Source organism: Tyto alba, unplaced genomic scaffold, assembly GCF_018691265.1.
Source record: "Tyto alba isolate M040663 unplaced genomic scaffold, T.alba_DEE_v4.0 Super-Scaffold_40, whole genome shotgun sequence".
Lineage (NCBI taxonomy): Eukaryota > Metazoa > Chordata > Aves > Strigiformes > Tytonidae > Tyto > Tyto alba.
The window spans coordinates 24231154-24252674 of NW_024881316.1; the positions used below are offsets into that span (position 1 = coordinate 24231154).

The 21521-nt window shown below is 38.2% G+C and overlaps 1 protein-coding gene across 2 annotated transcripts in view; it reads left to right on the forward strand.

The window, feature by feature from the left end:
- The window catches only part of HMGCLL1 (3-hydroxymethyl-3-methylglutaryl-CoA lyase like 1), an 88262-nt gene extending 68555 nt beyond the window's left edge, over nucleotides 1-19707 (forward strand). For both annotated transcript variants that reach the window (XM_042803572.1, XM_042803573.1), the window contains 2 exons: nucleotides 9985-10110; nucleotides 14458-19707. In XM_042803572.1, coding sequence (XP_042659506.1) covers nucleotides 9985-10110; nucleotides 14458-14571 — 240 coding nt within the window. In that variant the 3' untranslated portion in view covers nucleotides 14572-19707. The remainder of the gene's footprint in view (nucleotides 1-9984; nucleotides 10111-14457) is intronic.
- Nucleotides 19708-21521: the final 1814 nt, after the last annotated feature.

A 21521-nucleotide genomic window follows, 5' to 3' on the forward strand; every position in this document is an offset into this window, starting at 1 on the left:
AATGTTACAGTCTTGAAGTCCATGCTCTTGCTCAAGCGATCTCCCAGTGAATAATAATTTCAATACAGTAAGAATTAGTCAAATCCAATTCATTTGTGCATTTGAGGAGTTTCAAGAGATCTGGGTCTGTATAAAATGCCAGACTCTTCTAAGAAGTGGTACTGTGCTGCCAGTGCTTTATATCTTGCTGTTACATAAGGAGAATGAAAGTGCAGCAAAATCTGACTGAAAAGTGGAGGGGCAAAGGTGAAGTTAGCTTGGGGCTAGACTTCTCAGGGATATGTACAGAACACACTACCATCCTGGTGTTTCTCAAGTAGCTGAAAACTTAAGCTTCAGCAGGACCTTCCATTTAGATGTTGTCATGTGTTTGTGAAGCACAGCACAATTTGGGTCTCAAATGGGAAAAAAGCCATAGGCACGAGTTTTGTGTTCACTGCCTGGGTGTCCCACATACCCAATAGTTAGGACATTTATTTAGAGGGAAGATGAAGAATAAACCCGAGTCCCAGGTAGGATAATATCACTGCTTGACTACTGGATGTATTTGCATTTGGATATGTGTATGCATTTTTTTAGCTCTACTGATGAATCTGCTCCATTTCTAAGTCAGCTAAATCTTTCTGGGATGGTTATTGAGAGGGGGGGGGGGAAAAAGTTTGACTATAGCCTAGCTTGATTCCTATTAAATAGGTGAAATGGGAAGAAAGATATTACAACAGTTACAACAGTAAGCTGAGCAACCTTCTGGAAAGCATAGGTACTAACATCAGAGGAAAAGCCTTGGAATCATGAGATAGGAGTAGTTATCTACTTAAACTGTAATGTGCAACAGATTATTTAATACACCGTTACTGCCATCATGTTTGGGATAGTAGCCAAAACCTTCAGCAGATGCTTTGGTATGTGGCAGAGATAAGGGAGAATTGGATTGAAGTATATTTACCAACTGCTTCCTTGCTTTGTATATCATCACATGCAGAAACAAGTGTAGGTCTAGTTGACAAGGTGTGAGTGGGAACAGTACTAAAAGTCACTAATATCTGAAAAGGTCTTTTCACTCTAAATGTGAAAACTCATTATGCAGTTAAGATGGAAAGCACTGCATGAAGCTGAGTTAGTTGTGGAAGAAAAATGTCCTTGTACTAGAACTAACAGACATCAATCTTAGTGTCCAACAACTTAAACTGAGGTCTCACCTTTAGTAAGTCTTAGCATTCCTTGGGGAAAGCTACGCAGAGGGAGACAGAGAAGAGGCTGACCTTAGCATACATTTTCAGACACCTGTAGAACCCATTAGAATTCCTGATGTCATGTTGGGGTCCCTCCATCCATGTTGGTCCATTGAGCTTCCCCAGCTTCCATGCCAAGGAGCCAGTGGTAGTTTTCAGGCTGTGCAGACCACACATGTTGTCTGAGTGATCAGCTCCAGACAAGGAGCTGGTACTTCTGTAGGACTCCACCTCACATCTGGAGATGAGTCCTAGGGATGCGTGGGAGGTCCCCATTTTTGCTGAGTGGCAGGTGGACCTGATTTTAGAGACAATACAAAGAATGAAAGTCAAAACAAAGTGGTTTTTGTGGGTGGGTGATGTTCCTTGCTCTAGGGGAGTCAGGTGCTACTGTGTGAGGGCTTTGGCTGAATTGAATTCAGATGAGATTTGTAAATGCTGTTACTATTTCATTCCTTTAGGTACCCTGATGCTGACATACCATAATACTACTGTGGAATTAAAATAGTTCTGTTCTGCTTTCCCAGCTTTCTTATAAATGCCATCATTGCTACAAAAATATTTTATAAAAGTAGATGTTCTCTGCCACCCACCTATTTTGTTTGCAAACATTGGTACAAGCTAGTGTCCTCTGCCACTTGGTGCATCATGATGGAAGTGTTCTGTTCATACGAAGTGAGGGGAATTAGACCTCCAGGAACAGTTTTGGCCACCCAGCTTAAGCCACAGAGTGAATCAACAGCAGAAATTTGTCTTCCAGTAACTAGAAGGGTTGGGAGTTGACAGAAACGATCCAGGACTGAACAAGATCAGAAGAATTTGTATTTTCTTTATAAGTCATAGATACCAATAAAAGGGGTACCTAAAATAGATGAACTAAGTTATATGTTCTCTGAATGTAGGAAAAATTATCCTTTTCAGATTCTGTGATGCTCAGGTCAGATTTGCCATTTTCACTGATGGATTCACATGTTCCACATTTGCGACGTGTGCTTCATGTACTAGATCAGTACCATTCCTTGATTCTCCGTAGTAGCTCTCTGTCCTTTTTCAGTATTGTAACTCACAGTGAAGTGTGCTCTCTGCAGCCTTCATCTCAAACATTGATTTTTACCTGTGGTTCCATCCTTCATCCAACCCATTCTCAGATGACCATCCATAATTCAGCCATTATGATAATTCGGGCATTTTATTTTAGTAGGTATGTCTCTCTACTCTGCTTGTCCTCTGTGAACCACCCCTTGCAAAGTGACTGGATTTTCTTTCTTCACTGTCAGCAGTTCCAAACATGCTTCTTCAGACCCAGCAAAATTTTCCTCTCCCAGACCAACCCAGAGTAACTTTACCATCAAGTTAAGTAATCTTTTTGTCTTCCCTGTCCATTCAAAGCTCTCCATTTCTTTTCGGGTTTATTTTTATTCATTTACACTGGCATGTAGCGTGTGAGAAAAACCTGGTTGTCAGCCAGCTGCATGTAGGGCACAAACAGCCTGCCACAGTTGTTGCACCTCTAGACTACACATTTCTTTCCCTGCCTACCTCAAAGTTGCTCTTTGCTTTTCTTCTCCAGTTCCCCCTTTCCCTCCAGATCCCAAGAATATTATATTTTGTGTTCTACCTGTTTAACTGGTCTTCTGACTGTGTCCTAACTTAAACCTATACAGTTAATCACCCACATTTTTAGATTAGATTATTTCACAAGACGCAGCAAGCAGACAAACTGTTAAACCACCAGAGGTTTACTTGAGAGCAGCAACTTCTGCTGAAGAGCATCTGGGGCAATAGCTACTTCAGATCTGCAGCAGCCGAGTCAGGAAATGGGGCAATGCCCCGGGTTGTTTATGGAGGGGGGAAGGAAGGGAGACTGGAAAGTCACTCACTGCTCTGATGGTCATGGCATCTTCATGGGTTTCCACAAGACCTTAAAATGTGTCTCCTGCTCCCCCTGCAGGTTTTGTGATCCTTAACAGGGGAGCCCCTCGAATTGTGTACAACCCTGAATTAGCAAACCCTAGTGTCTTGTCAATAAGAGTACATGTATTCAAAAAAGGAGCAAAATAAGCCTGCATAGGCAATACTAATAGTGATTTGTGAGCATCTGCTTCTCAATATGAATTTTGTTACAGTGTAGGATTTTTAGTAGGACTTTCTAGGCTTTTCAAAATCTCAAAACCTGTCTCATGTTTAATGGCATTGATTCCCTCTAGACATCCATGAATTTTCTCTGAAGAACTGGATCTGCAACACAGATCTCAGCTGCTCGAGCCTGCTGATGAGAGGTTTTTTGTGCAGGTGATGCACAGCCAGCCAGAGATACAGATTTTTCAACTCAGTTTCAGAGAAATGGCTTCAGTTCTTTGTTGAGTTTGAGGGAAGGAGCATGGTTAGCGGTTAGCTGCTGCTTTCTTGACCCTCTGGCATTTTAGCTACCAGACTGAAAATTTCCTGACAATGAGGTGGAATTTTCCTAAGATCATAACTAAGTCCAGACTCTATGATTTCTTAAAACAGTGTTCCTTCTGTGCCAAATTTGAGAGTGCAAAGCTACAAGAATATCTCCAAGAGGCTTGTGTTAGAATTATTGAATATTAGCATAACAAAGCGTTTTTCTTCCCCAAAACTTGTTCGCGGAAGTGGCCAACCCCATTTTTCACTAAAACTTTCCAAAACAATCCAGCCTGAGGCAGAGATGAGGCTTGGAAAATATAAGCTCCAGCAGTTAAAGGCTGACAAAGTAATAAACAACTCAAAGTAGGGCCTTGTGATGGAAAGTGTTAGGGAACTTTAACTCTAGATGTGATTGCCAGCTTTGCTTATAATAAATGTGTCAGTAGCAATATGAAAAGATGTGTGCAATAAGTTAAAGGAATGCTGTATTAACCTATTTTATGCAGCATGTCTGCCCACAAATTGCTTGCATCTCAATATGTTTTGGGAGAAAAGGCTTTTTTTGTTGTTGTTGAATGTATTAATTTTCTAACTAAATGAACTGGGAGATTATATATATTAATGTAACAGTGACACCCTGTGGTCAGTACTGATTAAGTTAACTCTGAAAAGTAGTGTTTTCTTTTGTGATGCATTAATCTTTAGCAAGAGTGGAGAGAAAAAGAAGCAGGAAGGAAATGCAGTTAAGGTTCAGGATTTTCCACAGAGAGATGTTGTCCCATTTTATTGTCTTGTGTGTAGAAATTTATGCTTCTAATTGCTCAAATACTAGAATAATATTTATTTACACACATTTGTTTTATAAAGGGGGATGGCAAGCCTTGATTTTAGACAGCTTGATAATGTAACTCACAGAAGGGTCTCTGTGGGCACAGCAACCTTACAAAGCATTGCTGGCGTAGTTATTTATTTTTCTATGGTTATCTCTACAGGAGAAGGGGGTTTTCCTGATGGCATACTAAGTAGTGGTGGGCAGCAGACTAATGCCAGAGATACACAGTAATATGACAGTACCACACCACACCAAGAGTGCCGGTGAGGCACTGATTACATTGTATTAGTCTTGTGCTGCCTTTTGTGTGGACAACCTTTGACCTCCTTTTACTTCTTCCTCCCTTCCTTCTCCCTTCCTCGAACGAATGCTGAACTAACGCACTCATTCTTTGTCATATCTGCATGCACCTATCTTTAAGGCACTGTGATACTGAACTTCACAATGCTGTGGCCCCTAACTTTGTGGGACATCAAATCTTTTCCTGTTTAATGCATACCTGGGATCCTTGACATTGTGGTTTCAAAATCTCATAGTTTTAAAAACATCCTAATTTATGAGACCTGGTTTATAGCTTCTGATTTATACCTCATGCATCCCTGGAGGTGCTGAGGCTGCCTTTGCCATTTTTAAGAGAGGGACAAAGTTAAACTTCTGTCAGATGAAGCCAGGTTTAAAAATCGGTAAGGAAGGAGACTCACTGTCCCAACAAGAAACTATGGGGAGGTAGTAAAGCAAACTGAGAAACATGAAGCATTTATTATTCACTGGCAATAATGGTTTCCTGTTAAAACTGGCTATTTGACAAAGGTGATGAATTTAATTCCTCGCTCTCTCATTGGGGAATTAGAGAGTTAGCATGGGACAGGAGCAAAAAGTCTTCTGCCTTCTCTAGAGAGTAAGCTAAAGCTAGCCAAAGCGAAAGTTTGGAAGGTGTTCAGGAACCACTGTCAGGAATTTAGTGATTATCAAAACACTGCAAGTGTCAAAAAAGATTGGAGCACTGAAGTTGTCCTGGAAACCGAGCCATTGTTCACCCACACACACGTCCATATGTAAGCAGCTTGGTGAGTGGTCGTCCAGGACATATCCTACGAAATTGCTGCAGTGAAACTTCTGATGAATCTCAGCACAATTTAGTGCCTGTCAGGAAGTGACAACGAGACTGTGGGCTTTTTAAAGATCTCATATTGATAGTGAATGTTTTGCAAGCTCAGTTTGCTGAAAGGCTTGAAACTCGTTATCTCCCATAAAAGCCTTACAAATATTGGACGTGATAAAGGAAAGAGGCTTTGTTTTACACATTATGTCAATTTTTAGCTTTTCTTTTAGAGCCCCGTATGCTTTTAATGGCTGCAAAAGCAAAACAGCTTCATAGCTGCTCAAACTTGCAGAGAAGTTATTTATTAGGTGCTATTTCAGACTCTGTGCTTGGACAGGCTGGGCTGTAATATTAACCTCCAAATTAGTTAGTACTGCTGCTGAAGGATGTTTTCCAAGATCTGTTTTTAGCACTGTTAGAATGGAGCTTGGAATATGGATTATCTAAGGACTTTTTGAATGGAGCCACATGGGAGATGAACTGCAGTGATTCTGCACATGAATCAGAAAGCACATATTTGCCTGTACAGTGTGCGAGAGCAAACAGATGCCGCTGAGCCTGCTGCTGAAATAGCCTGTTGCAGTAGACATCAGGAGCATTGTGAAAAGAACTTTAAAGGACAATTATCTTAAAGGCAGAGACACCCGCTCATTGTATATTAAGAGCACTGATTTGAAGGCATGTTAGTTTTGAAGGTCAGACAGAGCTACTGTATTATATACACCATGTCAAGACCTTGTCTACAACTGTCTGAATGTTAAAATGGCAAATCCATCCCGATGCAGATACAATTATAGAGACATAAACGTATTTATACACTAATTCTGGGAAGTAACAGTTTAAGTGTCCTGTACTAGTCTGAAAGCCACCACACAGAGGATGATACCGATGTAAAGCTGTCTGTTTGCCAATTTAGCCGCAATAGTTGATGGTTTAAAAGACAGAGCAATTATCACTGTCTGTCATCTGGGGGTCACTGCCCCCACTGCTTAGCCAGCAGAAGGCATTGGTTTTTTATGCTCTTGCTGCTTAAATTAACTCAAACAAGGGTACCAGAGAATGCTAGGATGTGCTTAGACAAAAATATGTGTTTCATGTTACCTTCATGTTGCTGTGGTATCCCACATGCCCCCATGTATTCACAAACACTTTCTACAGACAATAATAAGCAACATGTACCCCAGCATTACAAGACTTGCACTGCAAATGTAGAGTTATGGTGGCATCACAAGTGTTTGTATAAGCATATAAAGAAATTAATATGTATGTGTATCCTTTTAAGGCTGGCAATATATTGTTTCTTGTTTTTTCTCACAGTGAGAGCCCTATGAAGCACTGGAGCAGGCTACTGACAGTAATATAGGCAACAACCCACAGGAAGAGGTTCTCCCCAGTTTTGAAATGACAAAACTTTTCTGGCTGTTTTCAGATGCCACTTTAATTGTCACCAATACAATTTAGTTGATATTTTTCCCTATTTTTGCACAAGGACAAGCGTTTCATGAGAAAATTCACTGGGATTAGAAAGTGGCTGCTTATGTGCTACTAAAACTGTTTCTGAGTCTGTTCATCTTCCTGAGGAGTTGAACAGCTGTGATGTACCTCAGCACATCATTTTCCTGTAGCTTTTATCCCCATGTAAAAGTTACTAAAAATAGGTACATCAAGAAGAATGCTCTAACAGTTTTGACATAACCTGACGGCTGGTGGGAAACTCCATGAAGGACCCTTTCTTCTGCCTTTTTATCCCTGAAACAATAATTTCTGATGAAGATCTTAAAATCAGCCTGAAAGAGCAGGCATGGTATTGGGATGCATGCTTGTATCATACCAGCACTTCTACATGTGAGTCTCCCTTTTCTCTTCCCCAGACCTTCACCGTACCCTAAGTCTTTCCATTAAGAGGCCTTAGGTGTGTTTCTGCAGGGACACTTGCAAACCTGACAGCTGCCACTGTGAAGCTTGAAGCGATGACTTCCAGAGTAAATGTGTGGATCTTAGCAGCTGGTGCAAAAAGAGACAGAATTTCCAGTTGAAAGCTATCATAAACACCTGTCCCCTGTGTATTGGACACAGATGTGTGTTGTATAACACATTTTCTGACCAGTGGGTTACACAAACAAAGTGTGTGACAAGTGACTGAAACGTGAAACATGTACTTTTGTGATTCACTCCATAATTCACAGATTAGTGTACTTTAAAGTACAATATCCTTTCTTAGAGTGTCTCATTGTGTGAGCAATATTAAACAGTACTGTCTTGCCTGTCACAGTTACGCACCTCAGCCCCTTTGAGGTCTTTATTAAAGGCTTTGAGCAGCTACCTAGCTCAAGATGATGTTCCCTGCCTGAGAACAGGACCTAGGACAAAGCTTCATTGGATTACTTTTTATTACTGCTCTCCAGAAATGTTGGAACTTCAAAGAGCCTGTAAGGCCAGTGATAAAACTATGGAAAGCACTGTTAAAACTAGAAGCAAATACAACAAAACATTAGGGAAGTTTATTTCAGAACTAAAAACCCCCACTGATGGGTATATTCGGAAGGGGGGACTTAGAAACTGCAACATGCAGGATATCATCTTTTGCCTGCCTTGCCAGCTAGTTGTATGTGTGGCTGTGAAGAAGCTCAGGCTCCCAGCTCAGCCTGTGGGGACAGGCAGGTCCTTCAGGAGGGCAATGGAAATCAGCTTGCTGTGCAGTCCGGCCTCTAAGCTGATCTTACTGACTTGCAAATGTGAGTAATAAGAATGGTTTAACCTCTGAATTTCTCCGGACCTAAAGTCAAAGTTGGAGTACTGAAAACTTAGGTCAGTGTAGGAACTCCTGCCCAGAATTTGAGGTGGGATTACACACTGATTCAGATTGCTTGGCTTCTCCTTCTAAACTTTTGGTTTGTGTCTGCCTGAATTAGACCTAGCAGGAGGATAATCTTCAAGTGTGCTTAAGGTGGAGAGAAGCTGGTGTCTTTGAAGAGCTCATGACCTCTCTGCCCAATACCACTGCCTACCTCTGATTATCTCTAGAGCCTGAATGCTTCCAAAGGCATCTAATCTTCTTCAAGGGGAAGGCTAAAGAGCTTTTGTCTGACAAGGGAGACCCAGTGTTTTAGATCACATACCTAACATGTTAAAACAGAGTAAAAATGCTTCCAACTTTCAGCTTTGTTTTCACATGTAATCACAGAAAGAAGAGGGTACAAGAGCTCACTAAACAAATCAGTGGAAATCACAGGCTCAGTTTCTTTCTCTCCCCGACCAATCTCCCAGGGAAGGCGTTATCCCATAGGAAATTTAATATTATCTGTTGCGCAGAGTTGGTAACTGGTTTACTATTCTTTATCATTAATATGCTGAGAGAGGATCGGAAGGTAGAAGGAGCTTGGATGCAATAGGAAGAAAATAAAAATGAGAGAACTATGAATCTATGAGAGCTGGCTGTTTTTTCAAGTCTTAATTTAAATGAGAAACCTTAACACCGTGTATCAAGCACTCCCTTAAAAATATTCAAACATTTGAACTATATGGACAACTTCCGTGATATCCAAGCTATCCAGTTATTGCAAGAACCTTAAAAACTAGGCTTTTGAATGCTGCCCCAGGACTGTGCTAGGGTGTGAAATTTGCTATTTTGGGGGTTGCGTTTTCTTCTAGACTGGTGAATATGATAAACAATGGGTCAGACTCACCAGAATAAAGTTCTTTAAGTTTTTATTTCCATTTGATTTAAACTCATGAGATCTTTAACAGATCTGCCAAAATTTAATTCTTCTTTACACTATGGTGTTCAGTTTGGGTGAAAATACCTTGTAGTCTTCCTCTAAAACAAGAACAAAAGAAATATTTACATGGTGTTTTCATGATCTCTAATAAAGAGGAAAGAAAATAAAATGAGAGGAGAGAAAATGCTGGGAAGGAAGTTCTTTGTGGAAGAATAGCCATTAATATAAAACACATTTTGAAGGGTAGATGTCCCAAAATACTTTCGATGACACATAAATCAGATGCTAATATTAAGACTTCCAACTTGCAAAGACTAATACATATGCTTAAAATTACACATTTGAATAAATGCATTGATTGTATTTGGCTGTATGTAAGCCTATGCAAGAATAGATAGGGACTACTTAAAGACATGTAGAGAGATAAAGATAGAAAAGACATACAACTCTGGCTCTAAACCAGCAATTATCTGCCAAAATCACATGTAGTGGACCATAAGTTCTCTGTTCCACATCCTGTGTTTGAAGAGTCTTACCTTATAAAGATGTCAGGGCTAACGCCATTATAAGGAATTTCCTTCAAGAAACACATCCATTTGGGCAGAAATGTGTATTTTATCCATAATAACTAATATGTGTAGCCTGCTATTTATGAATAATTATAAATAATACTCTGTGCTGATGTTGCATTCTTGTATTGTTATCTTCCAGATGGGAGTTGCTGTAGTGGATTCATCAGTTGCAGGACTGGGTGGATGTCCCTATGCAAAAGGTGCTACTGGAAATGTAGCCACAGAGGATGTGATATACATGCTTAATGGCCTGGGGATCAATACAGTAAGAAATTTTTACTTTCTGTTTAAGACTTTAAGGAAAACAAAAATGTTTTTCTAGAAGACATATGATACATACCTGACAATTACTTGTGCTGTACAATAAAATATTGGGAGCAAATAGTTTTTGCAAACACAGCACTTTAGCGTGGCTTGACACATAACATGAAAGATGTCTTCACTAGCAATTTAAAGTAGAACTGTTTTGTGTATTTGACAGGAATTTGAATAACCCCACTGTCATTACCTGGAGCTGCGAGGATCTCAGTAGCAACTACTTTGAGTCATTGCTCTGCCTCAGTAACCACAAAAAAATCACTACTGTAGACATTGCCTCGGGAGGCTGATCAGCTCTACAGTGGAATGACTGAGTGGACCTCAGCATTTTTCACAGAGCTTTGGATTTGGTTCATAGTGCTTATTAATTTGTTGCCAATTTTCCTGGCTTCAAAGTAGAAAAAAATTGTGGTGTTTGGAGTGCAAGCACAGGACATTGGTATTTCTCAGGTATTCACTTAATATATTTCAAAATTGTACAAGATCTGTTACTGGTTAGCATTCTTCACAGTTATTTTTATTTCCAGCCCTGTCCTTCAAGGAGAGGGCAAAGCAGTTTATCTACACCAATCCGCACTTTAATGAACCTTACCCGTGAGCATTCACACTTCAAGAGCACACATTTAGTATTCCTGGCTTTGTTATCATGTTAATTATTCTGTATACCTGGGAACCAAGTAATGCTGCTTTCTCCAAAGAACGTGTTCTTCAGTCTTCCTGTTGGTTATCATTGTTCTGGAAACGTGCCATAATGATTTCGTAGTAACTCCAGCATTACAGTGACTTAGATATAGATTTTGGGAGTTGAGTTCAAAGGACAAAATATAAAGAGCTGCCCAAACTGCAACATGTGTGGTTTGTATTTAAACTACTGCAGAAAGAGATTGAAAAGCCCAGTGTCTGAAAGGCAAAAATCTGAATTTTTGGGGAGCTTATCACTTGCCTGTTGGTTAGAGTTCAGTGTGGCATACACACCAACAGAGTTCCTTGACATAAAAGGATCATGGAACTTGTTTCTGAATTGTACATCCCCTGAGCACTGTTAAAGCATATTCAGTACCTTACAGAGTTCACACTGTTTATCTGCTTTCGTGTGCTTCTTAGGGAGTTCTGGGTAGATGTCAGATAACTGTTTAGAAAAGGTTTAATCACAAGTGTCCGCTGCACAAGTGGGCTCTGTTTTGAACTGTTCATACGTGCTTTGGGATAGCTTTTTTCATGAAGAATGTGTTTATTGTTTTGAAACAACACAGTTCTTTGGAATAAGGAGGAGAAATCATGCATTTCACTTTACATTGCTGTGCACCTTATACTTAGGCTTTTATTATAGTTTTTCCCTGGGCAAATTGTCCACTGACATTTCCAACTGACTCATAGCAAAAGGTATCAATTAAATAAAAATATCCTGATTAAATTTAATGTACCTTGTTCCAGGCTTCTTGATAAAATTTATTAATCTGTTAATGATCTGGTGTCCAAACAGGACTCTAGGTTGTTCTAAAGGTTGATACCAAATCCAATGGAGATAAAAATCTCACCGTGAAACACTTAGTTCTCCTTTTCTTATTTTAATTTTAGATTATGCAACAATAAAACACAGGCCTTTGCTTCTTGACCCTTTTCTGGCCAATTAAGAAAAGAGTGATTTACTGGATGAGAGACATGGAGCCTCAAAATTATTACCTTAATATATGAGCTTTGGTCTTTGCAGTGTTGATTGGTTTTGGTACCATGGGCAATTCTGTAAAATCATTATCGCAAAAATCTATTAATACATCCCTTTTTGCGGAATGACACAAAATGAAATTGTAATTACTAATGCTGTCCGTTTGCAAGGAGCGCTTTGTCACGTTCTTCTCAGCTATGCACTAAAGCTTTCATTTTGTTGACTGAAGTTACTTACAGTGTCAACCAAAGGATGGATAGTATTTAAGCATACGTTACTGAGTTCAGATTGACTAGATACATCAAAACAGTAATTGATGCTTGTTCTATACTGTTCTTCAGAACATGTAACCAAGAAGTGACACATGAAATGAATCTCCATCAGGCTAAATGTGAAATAATTTTCTAGCAGAGCCTACCTACAAGGAGATTTATTGGTTGTACCGTGGTAATGGATAGATAATTATGTCATAGATCATTAATGCTTATGCAACTTTGTAGGGAGACATGTACTTTCTGTAAATACAGTTTCTATATGGTTCCTTCGTAATTACAGTAATAGTACTTGTTCTTATGATGCTTTTGAAGTGCTTGACAAACAATAAGCCTTTCTGAGGAGCAACTAAGTACTGTTAACCTCACATTACTGACACCGAAACCAAAGTACAGAGAGATAATAGACTTGGTATTTATAAATGCTGAATGAGAACTGTTTAATGGAAGTCAATGGGAGTTAAAGAACTTTGCCTTCTGTGAGAAGCTTTTCTGACTTAAGACACTTACCTGACTTCATATATACTATCAAAGGTACTTGTCTTTGTGTTTCATGGTTTTATTCCTTGGTGTCAAGGAATAATTCTGGATGTATGGAGTGGTTACCAAGTACACTTAAGTACACTTCTGAGTACCTATCTGAAGACATTATTTTGACTCAACAACCTTACAAACACCTGTCACTACTCTTTTCGCCTCTCCATCTGTGAGTCATGCTGGTGAATTCTGGGGTTTGTGCCCTCATAGTAATCCTCTTTGTTTCTCAACACTTACATAAGAAGGACAATTTAAAAGGCTTAGAGATGCTTGCATTCCATTTAATGAATGTGAACTGTGAACATATGTTTCTTATCAACACATATCACATTATGCAGTTTTACAGTGCTGAAAATGTGAATTTTTTACAGTTTGGGGTTTTTATTTTGCTATCTTCCATAATCTAACTTCCAAGTATGTCTATGGTGGTATGTTTCTTATTTAATCCTTGTAAAAAAACACAGATGCTCTAAGAACTTTTTAGATTGCGTTATGTTCAATAGCACTTTACAAACTAAACCTAAGTAATGACCAATAAAGGATAAACAGAATAAGCTGAAATCACCCTTGTTATAACTGTATTAAAAAGAAACAGTTAGAAAAGGATGTCTTTGAACAGTATGTTTTAGATGGTACTAAATACTAGAGCTGATTGGAAACTTTGAAGCTTTTTTTTTTTTTTTTTCAAATTAAAAATGTTTTTAATTACATTTCTGTGAAGTAATTTCTATTCTCATTAAGGTTTTTAGCCAATTCCAAGAATGTAAAAGGCAAAGTTTACCATAGAACATGAAAATAAGTGCTAGATCCAATTAAAAGATTAAGCACCTAAATCTAAGTCAGAACTTCAGTGCATAAATCTGTAAGTGTTGCAAAAGTGTATTTCTAGTGCAATGCATCTTGTACTCTTTAATGTGGAGTGACACACTTCCCTCAGTTTTATGCTGGGACTGCTCAGTATATTGGTAGTTCGAAGTTCCCTTTCGCATCTCTTCTACAGAAACTTTACTGGCTTCTAAATACCAATCTTTGGAGGAAGTACTTACATCATTTATACAATCTAACTCTAAAATTTTTACTGTACGTGAGTAATCCAGGAGACTAATAAAGATGTACATTTTTTCCTCTTTAATCAGTGATCTGATTCCATTTTAGCAATCAAGCAGTACTGATATGTATCTTATGTTAGTTAAAACCCAGTTGGTTGCTCAGGGAATGTTTTTTTTAGCATGGACAGAGCAAGCAGCTGCAATGTTTTGCTCAGTTGTGCTAGCAATGTAAATTGTAATTTTGCATTGAAAGGAACTTCTTCAAAAAAGAGATTATATTTATTCAAGAGAATACAGGGTCCTGTTTCTCACTGAATTCAGTTGCCAATACAAGTGTGTTTCCTGCATTTTCCTGAGCTACAAATGGGATACTTATAAGCATGAAGTTTCTTAGCGTTGGGTAATAAATAAGTACAGCACATATGTAGACACCATATTTTTCTTCTGACTTCTTCTAGTTGTTACTTCAGTTCTTCATTCTGGATTCTTTCGAGTTTGAAACATATTACTCAAGTATTTGGTCCACTGCTGTTATGATATCACTCTCAAAGTGGTAGAATCTTCCAAAAAAATGGAAGCTGTGACTATTGTATAAGTCATCGTAGCTCTACTCATCTACATTAGTGACCTATGACATGAATCAGGCCCTTTGTTTGCAATAATTAGACCTTGGAGAAAAAAAAAAAAAAAAAAAAGGGAGTTTAAGAATGGGAATTTAAGCATTTTCAACATGCGTTTATTATTCTTAATATTTTTCACCTCTTTTTTAGGGAGTAAATCTTTCTACAGTGATGGAAGCTGGAAATTTCATCTGCACAGCTTTGAACAAGAAAACAAACTCAAAGGTTGCACAAGCTTCCTTCAATACTGGAACTATCAATTAAATGGATTTTTTTGGCAGCTTAATCACATTTGTCATCTACCTTGACCAAGAACATATCAAGAAAACAAATATAAAAAGACCATTTCAGCAAAGAACCAAAATAGAACCCATACATAACTTCTTATTATGAGAAGAGTTATTGTACTGTACTGTCAAGAATTGTCTGATTTGTGAGAAATAAATGACTAGTACAGAACCCTGTGCTTGATACTTATACAAGTGAAAAAAATGTAAAAACACCAGGACATATTACCATGTTTTAAATTGAATTTTAGTTCTTTTCAGGAAAACTGGATAGAAGCAGTGAATACATAGTTAATTTTTAATCAAGATGACTTCTAGAATAGTACAAATATTTACAGTAGTTTATGAGATCCCACACTGTGTGTGGCCGTTCTATTATGTGTTTTATTTATCTGAATCCTTACTTTTCATTTGTCAAGTTAGTTCTGTTATGAACATGGAGCCAAATCTGAATTCACCATAAGAATTTTTTAGCAATAGCACTTTTTTATTTTTTCCTTGTTTAACATCTGTTAAGTTATGGATGACTTTATCTTGTTCCAAGACTTTGTGGTGAATGGCAGTCTGCCAGATCCTCTGAATCTAATGCAAATTTCCTTATTTGTTACATATGTTAAATTTGTTGTAGTTACTTTTTTTTCATCAACTGTATTAAAACCTAATTATATGAAGCAACTGAAAATTGGCAAGGTTTTCAACCATCATTCAGGATAATAGTAGTGTAGAAGGAGCTAAATTTTTGTCCAAGATCTCATCAAACAATTTGATTTTTTATTCTATAGTCTATGAATTTACATTCTCACTTATAAGTCACGGGTTTTTGAGGATAATAATATTCTGCTAGGCTAATTGCACAAAGGAAACCACTTATAATTTTTTTCTGTGCTCTGCTGGTAATGATACTGTTCTTTTACATGTATTAGTTCAGCAAGATGCCAGTGAACTGCACTGTTATTTTTAGATTAATAATGGACAAATACAAAGAAGAGCCTTATCCTATCTATAAGCTGTTCAAATGTGCCATGAAAATATTGTCATTTTTTTAGCCTGAAACATCAGTACTGTTATTGATTGTTTGTCTAGGATCCTTCTGTAATTCTCTGTGTACTTAACCTTGATCTATATTTTTTCTGAACGTAATGTGTTAACATGAAAATCTAAAACCCTGGACTATGATCTTTTTCTATCTCCATTCTCCATTTTCCTCCAAAATATGAAAGGTTGGAAAAAGGTAAGATGAAAGAAAGTGAAAGATAACATGTAAAGAAGGAAAAGGCTGAATCATTTTTGTCTGAAACTCAACTCTGCCAAGTTACAGCTGAGTCTCAGTTTGCCTTTGAAATTCTGAAACGAATGTTTTTAGCCAGTGTTGTAGTTTAGAATTGGCACATCTTAAGAAAGTCAAACTCTGCATGCCAGGTAACTCAAAGCTATAAATTTGATATAAAACCCCTATCCTGTTTCTGCTGTAATGATAGTCAAAACTAATGTAAGCTACATTGTTCCACTCTTCTCATGGTAACACTCAAAGAGTAAGCAAAGAAATGTGTTCAGGTGAGGCAGGAAATATCTTGCCTATCAATCCAAAACACTAAATTGCACCCCTTCCTGTGGTACCTAATAAGACTTTCAGGTACTTTTAAAGATGTGAACACCCTGATTTTCTTGACCTGCTCTGGGTGCATAGTTGGATCACAGCAGAAAATACTCTGTCCTCATTTTCCCATGTTTCAGCTGGGGCTTTGTTATTTAGCAGCCACTATCGCTCATATATCAAAACATGAACTTTAATAAAACCAGATCTTGAACCATTCACAGATTTAAAAATTCTGTAATGAATTAGATCCAATGAAGAAGTAAGGAATCTGCAGCAGTATTTAGGCTGAACTTAGTGTAATAATTAGTAGTTAAGCCTAAATGAGATGCCAGAATTGACATCCTAAAGACTCCCTGATTCAAGTGCCATTTACCCCTGCAGGTGACTAGCCACACTGTAATACTTTTTTGTTTAACAGTGAATTTCCTCATATATTTAACAGTAATTTCCTCTTTAGTTTGCTTCTGTGCAGGCACAGAATTAGCTCATTTAGAGCCAAAATCTGCAGTTCTCATGTAGGGCCTGATGAATTTTCTTCCACCCAAGATCCTGTGAACATGTTTAACCAACAAGTAAGATTGAGGCTCTCAAAGAATGAAAGTGAAGTCACCCCTTGAAAAAAAGTAGTTGTGATACAAACAATCTTTTAAATATTAGCATGAATGTTGGACTAAACAACTGATCTGAGATTACCTTGCTACTGAGACGGGAGATTCAGATGCACATTTTATGGCATCCTAATCAATGGATCTAACCACCTGGCTATATTCAGAACTGAAAAAGAACGTGCTTTCTAGCAAATTCAGATGAGGTTGTGCCACTGGGCACAACTACTTACTGAGACCAGTAGGATCACAAGAAAAAAAGTCTCTGAAACAGATTATTTTTTTTCCTTGAAGATGGTGGAGAGAGCTTCAGCTGTAGGCCAAGTTAGGAACTGAACTGATACTGTCCACTTTTCTGATAAGTATACTAACTACAACACCTTAGATAAAAGTGAGTGGTTTCCCTACTACCACAACTTTTGTGTTAAATAAAATACTTATATAGAGCGTAGACTATAGAATAAAAGAACTAGCTCTGCTCAGTTCTTTGGGAGTTCTAGACGTCTGTGTTCCTAAGTACCATGAAGGATTGCTGCCTCTGGTGCCAAGAGACGCTTGCAGTCTGGAGGAATTTTCAGATATGCCTCTGCATAGTGCATCCTAGGCTTCTCAGCACCTGGGCTGTCAAGTTCAAAATTCTAAAGCTCTTAACTCTCCCTCTGAACTGATACAGGGTACCTATTAAATCGCAGGGATGAACAACCTGAAATGCCTCAGTTCTTTATTGGGTCTGTTTTAGAAACTACCTGGGAGCTTGTGGAGAGTTCTAAATGCAGGTCTGCTATTCTGTAATGATGTGAGCATTGGAAAAGATGAGCCATCACATCTGGAGCCCGTTCTTCACTCGCACGTTCAGCTTCAGCCACATAGTGAGTTATAGTAATCCAGGGTGGAGGTCACCAACAAATAGATTGTTTGTCAGGATCGTTACAAGGGAGGAAGAAACATAAAGCCAGATTCAAAAAACCCCCAGTGTTTATGTGCCAAAAGTGCCACCTGGGATGAATTTAGGCCTGTGGGTCCAGGTGAGCAATCCCCATAAAATCCTTCTTTACTTGTAGTGTGACTGAGGATCCTGAGACATCTCATGTTCTCGCTACTAAAATTTGTTAGGCACATAAAGTGCTGCTGCTCTGCTTTCCTAGGTGGGCATTATTTTAACATTTTAACTGCACAGAGCATTTTAATGCCCAATCTTTGGCTTCACAAAATAGGTGTATATTGCCCTTAAGATCAAGGGCTAATCCAGTAGCTATTCCATGAGCATGCATCACTCACATTGGCAGCATTGAATTCCACACATAATAAAGCAGCTGAGACTACATCCCTTCAAAACCATGGCAAGTCATGAGATAGTGCTACTGCTCTCCAGTGCTTCTGACTTTCTAAATATTTATGCTTATATTCAGAGTGACCCATTGCTAGTGGTGCCTGCAGGTGTTCTTATTACTATGTCATTATAAAAATTATATATATAAATATATATATATATATATTTGTTCAAAGGTATCAGGAAAAAGCAACAGAATGCTGAATATCATGATTACACTGTTGGAATGTGAGGACATGCTGTCTCCCTGTCTGTTTTGCTAATGATCCGCCGTAAATGCTGAAAAGGGGCTAACGTAAACTCTGAGAGCATGTGGGAGAGAAGTAGTAGTTACTGACTGCCTTCAGCAAGTATTGTGGGACACAAATTAGTTGTACCAAGATACTTACTTCTATGCTTTGGAGACTTTCTTCTGTATCTCACTGTATCACAGTCACTGCAGAGATCTCACAGAACAATATGGGATCATCCTACTTGTGCCATGGCCGTGGAGTATGTAAACTGGAGTTCCCAGGGCAGTCTTTGGTCTGTGAAGGTTCAACAGTGAACCAATGTGATATTGCTGGAATTTTCTTTAATACTTCTACAGTATTTTTTCCTGTGTTGTTGGCAATAGCTAGTAAGTCAAATAGTGGCTTCTTTGGCTGGTCAAGATACTATGTTATTCTAAAGGTATGGCTGGTGTGCTTTTTTGAAGGAGAATGATCAATGCCATTAGTAATGGGCATAATTGTTCTTCAGTGCCTTTCACAAAACAACAATGACATGAATCCTGTGCATGGATAGTGCTAATGCCTTACAGCAGCAGCTTCCTTTGTAGTTTAAACTTTGATGTATTAGGGCAACTTGGCTCTGGACCAGCACTTTAATGTTTCATTTTCATGTATAACCAGAGTTTATGGAAATAGGAAGTGAATATTCTGTTCTTGTGAATAAGTCCAGAGAGGCTTTGGCTAATTTTTCTTTCTTAATAGCGTCATTTGAGTTCATAAAACTTTTATTATTGTAATAAGGAGTCACAAAATGAAGACTGCAAGTCTGTGAGGTAAAATTCCCATGTTTGGGATCAGTGGTGGTGAAATGAAACACTACTTGTCCAAAGAGTTAGTTAAAGGTATAAGATCTGCCTATTTTTCATGGAGTTATTTTTAAGGGGTAGAAATATTGTTTAATTACTGTGACACTGAATTTTTCTGCGATTTCTCAGATTACCTTAAGTTCTCTTTATGGACTGTGAAGTGTTTAGAGAACTGACTGAACAAAACAATCAGTTTGGAGAAGAGAATGAACTTGTTTTCCAGTTCTTGACTTCCTGATCAATGCTTTTTGTTATGCTATATTTCTGAAGATTATTTTCCTCTACAGTCCTTCTTTAATGCAGTGTTGATCTTCATTGCTGCAATAACACAGCATGCAGAAGGACTACAGCCAAAGTCAACTTAGACCTTTGAAACTGATGTCAAAGAGATGATATGTTTGTTAAGGAATTGTCATGTATCCTCTTGGTTAAATGCATTTGTGATTTTGCAATATGTGGTGGTGTTAAAGCTGAAATAAAATCTATCTCAGTGTTTATTGAAACTGATATGCTTATGTATTACTACAGATTCAGCAGCTCTGACTAACCGGCTCACACATACTGCGTTAGCAAATATAAGCTGTCACTCTGACACGTATGCCTGTGTTGACTTTGTTACCTTGTAATCCATTTGGAGTGCATTTTCTTAGGATTACCTTTTTATCAGTTGTTCCTGTGTGCTTTTACAGATGACAAATCTCTTCTAAGTTACTAGGGAAACATTTCTTCCCTCCATTAACTAAACATTAAAAGCTACAGCCAGGAATGGAGGTAGGAGGTGAAAAATTCAATGAGGCACTATCTAACTTCAGATGTTCTGCTGCAGAGTAGAAATCTGTGCCCTCCTACACACTTCATGGGAGACTGAATGACTTCAGCATGTGGTCTGAAACATCAGCATGTTGATCAAAGAACTTTCTTGGAAAAGGCAACAGTAAAATTCCCTACTCCATGCTACCATTGAAATGCCTCAGCGTGAGCTGCAGTTAGTTATCTTCAGCTTGAATCCAACAGTTAGTATTTTTCCTGGTGGAAGGATACCCACAGTAATTTTTCTGAGAGAACTGAATGGTGTTCACACTTTTAAGGCACCCTCTTGGGGATGGCATTGGTGCTGCTTCCAGCCATCATCTGTGCTGCTAGCTTGAGCTGACACTGAGCTCAGAGTACCAGGATGGGATTCCCACAAGAGCCTGAAAAGGCCGAGCCCATGCCTGTCTCTCCAAGCAGCCCATTCTCTCACCTCACAAACAGGTGATACAGCTGAGGAAAATCTTCCTTTCGAAAAATTCAAGACTCACTGTGGCAATACAGGAGGAGTGGAGACTTGGACTTTACAGTCTTGTAGCTTCAATAATGCATAAGGAACAGCTAGTAGTGCATATTTCTCTCAAAAACTCCTTACACATTTAATTTGAAACAAGCTTTAAATAAACTGCATAAACAATCTTAAAAGAAAAAGCTTGAATCCAATATTCCCCCTTTCAAATGAGAGTGCTGTAAGGCTAAAATGTATGCCTTCTCCTAGCCCAATCAGTCTTCATTTCTTCACTTTGCAATGTCCTAGCTGCAATGGAAGAAGGATGGATGCTACATCCTTACCCAGAATGACCTATGTCCTAGGAATCCCAAGTCATCAGTGAAACTTAATTTTACTCATCTGGGAATTAGGTGCAGATATTTCCACTTCAGGGGAAAAGATTTTAATGATGAAGCTCTTACAAAGGTACTACTTCTTCTTCCATCATGAAACTGTTTCATGAAGCAGGTAGTCTAATCATGGTCACTTGAACACGGCAGAAATTCCTTTATTTAATAATTAATGACTAGATACAGTTGGCAGAATACAGTGTCACTATGAAATATGAATGAAAAGAATATATTTTACATGTATAATGGAGGAAATGTACTTTTTCCTTAAGCATGAAAATCAGCTCTAATGAAGAGAGCCTGTAAAATTACAGAAGCAACACAACAGCCACTAAATATCTCTCTGTCTTTCAGAGTGACTCACACACTTACCCTGAGTCAAATACATTTTACATACACGTGTGTGTGTATGTGTCTCAGCACATATACGAGTAGAGTTACTAATAACTCAGATAATTAGAAGACAAAAAGTTTATAAGAGAAAGTTACAAGAGATGTTTTTATGACTGAGGTTTATTTAAGTCTGAATATAAATGGATCTCTTCAAATTTTGTGACATAGAGGCTTCATCATTTCATCATTGTTTTTTGAAGTCAGACTGAAAATCAACACAGGGTTCACTTCATATGTATATTTCCTATATAATTTTTTTTTTTTATCCAACACT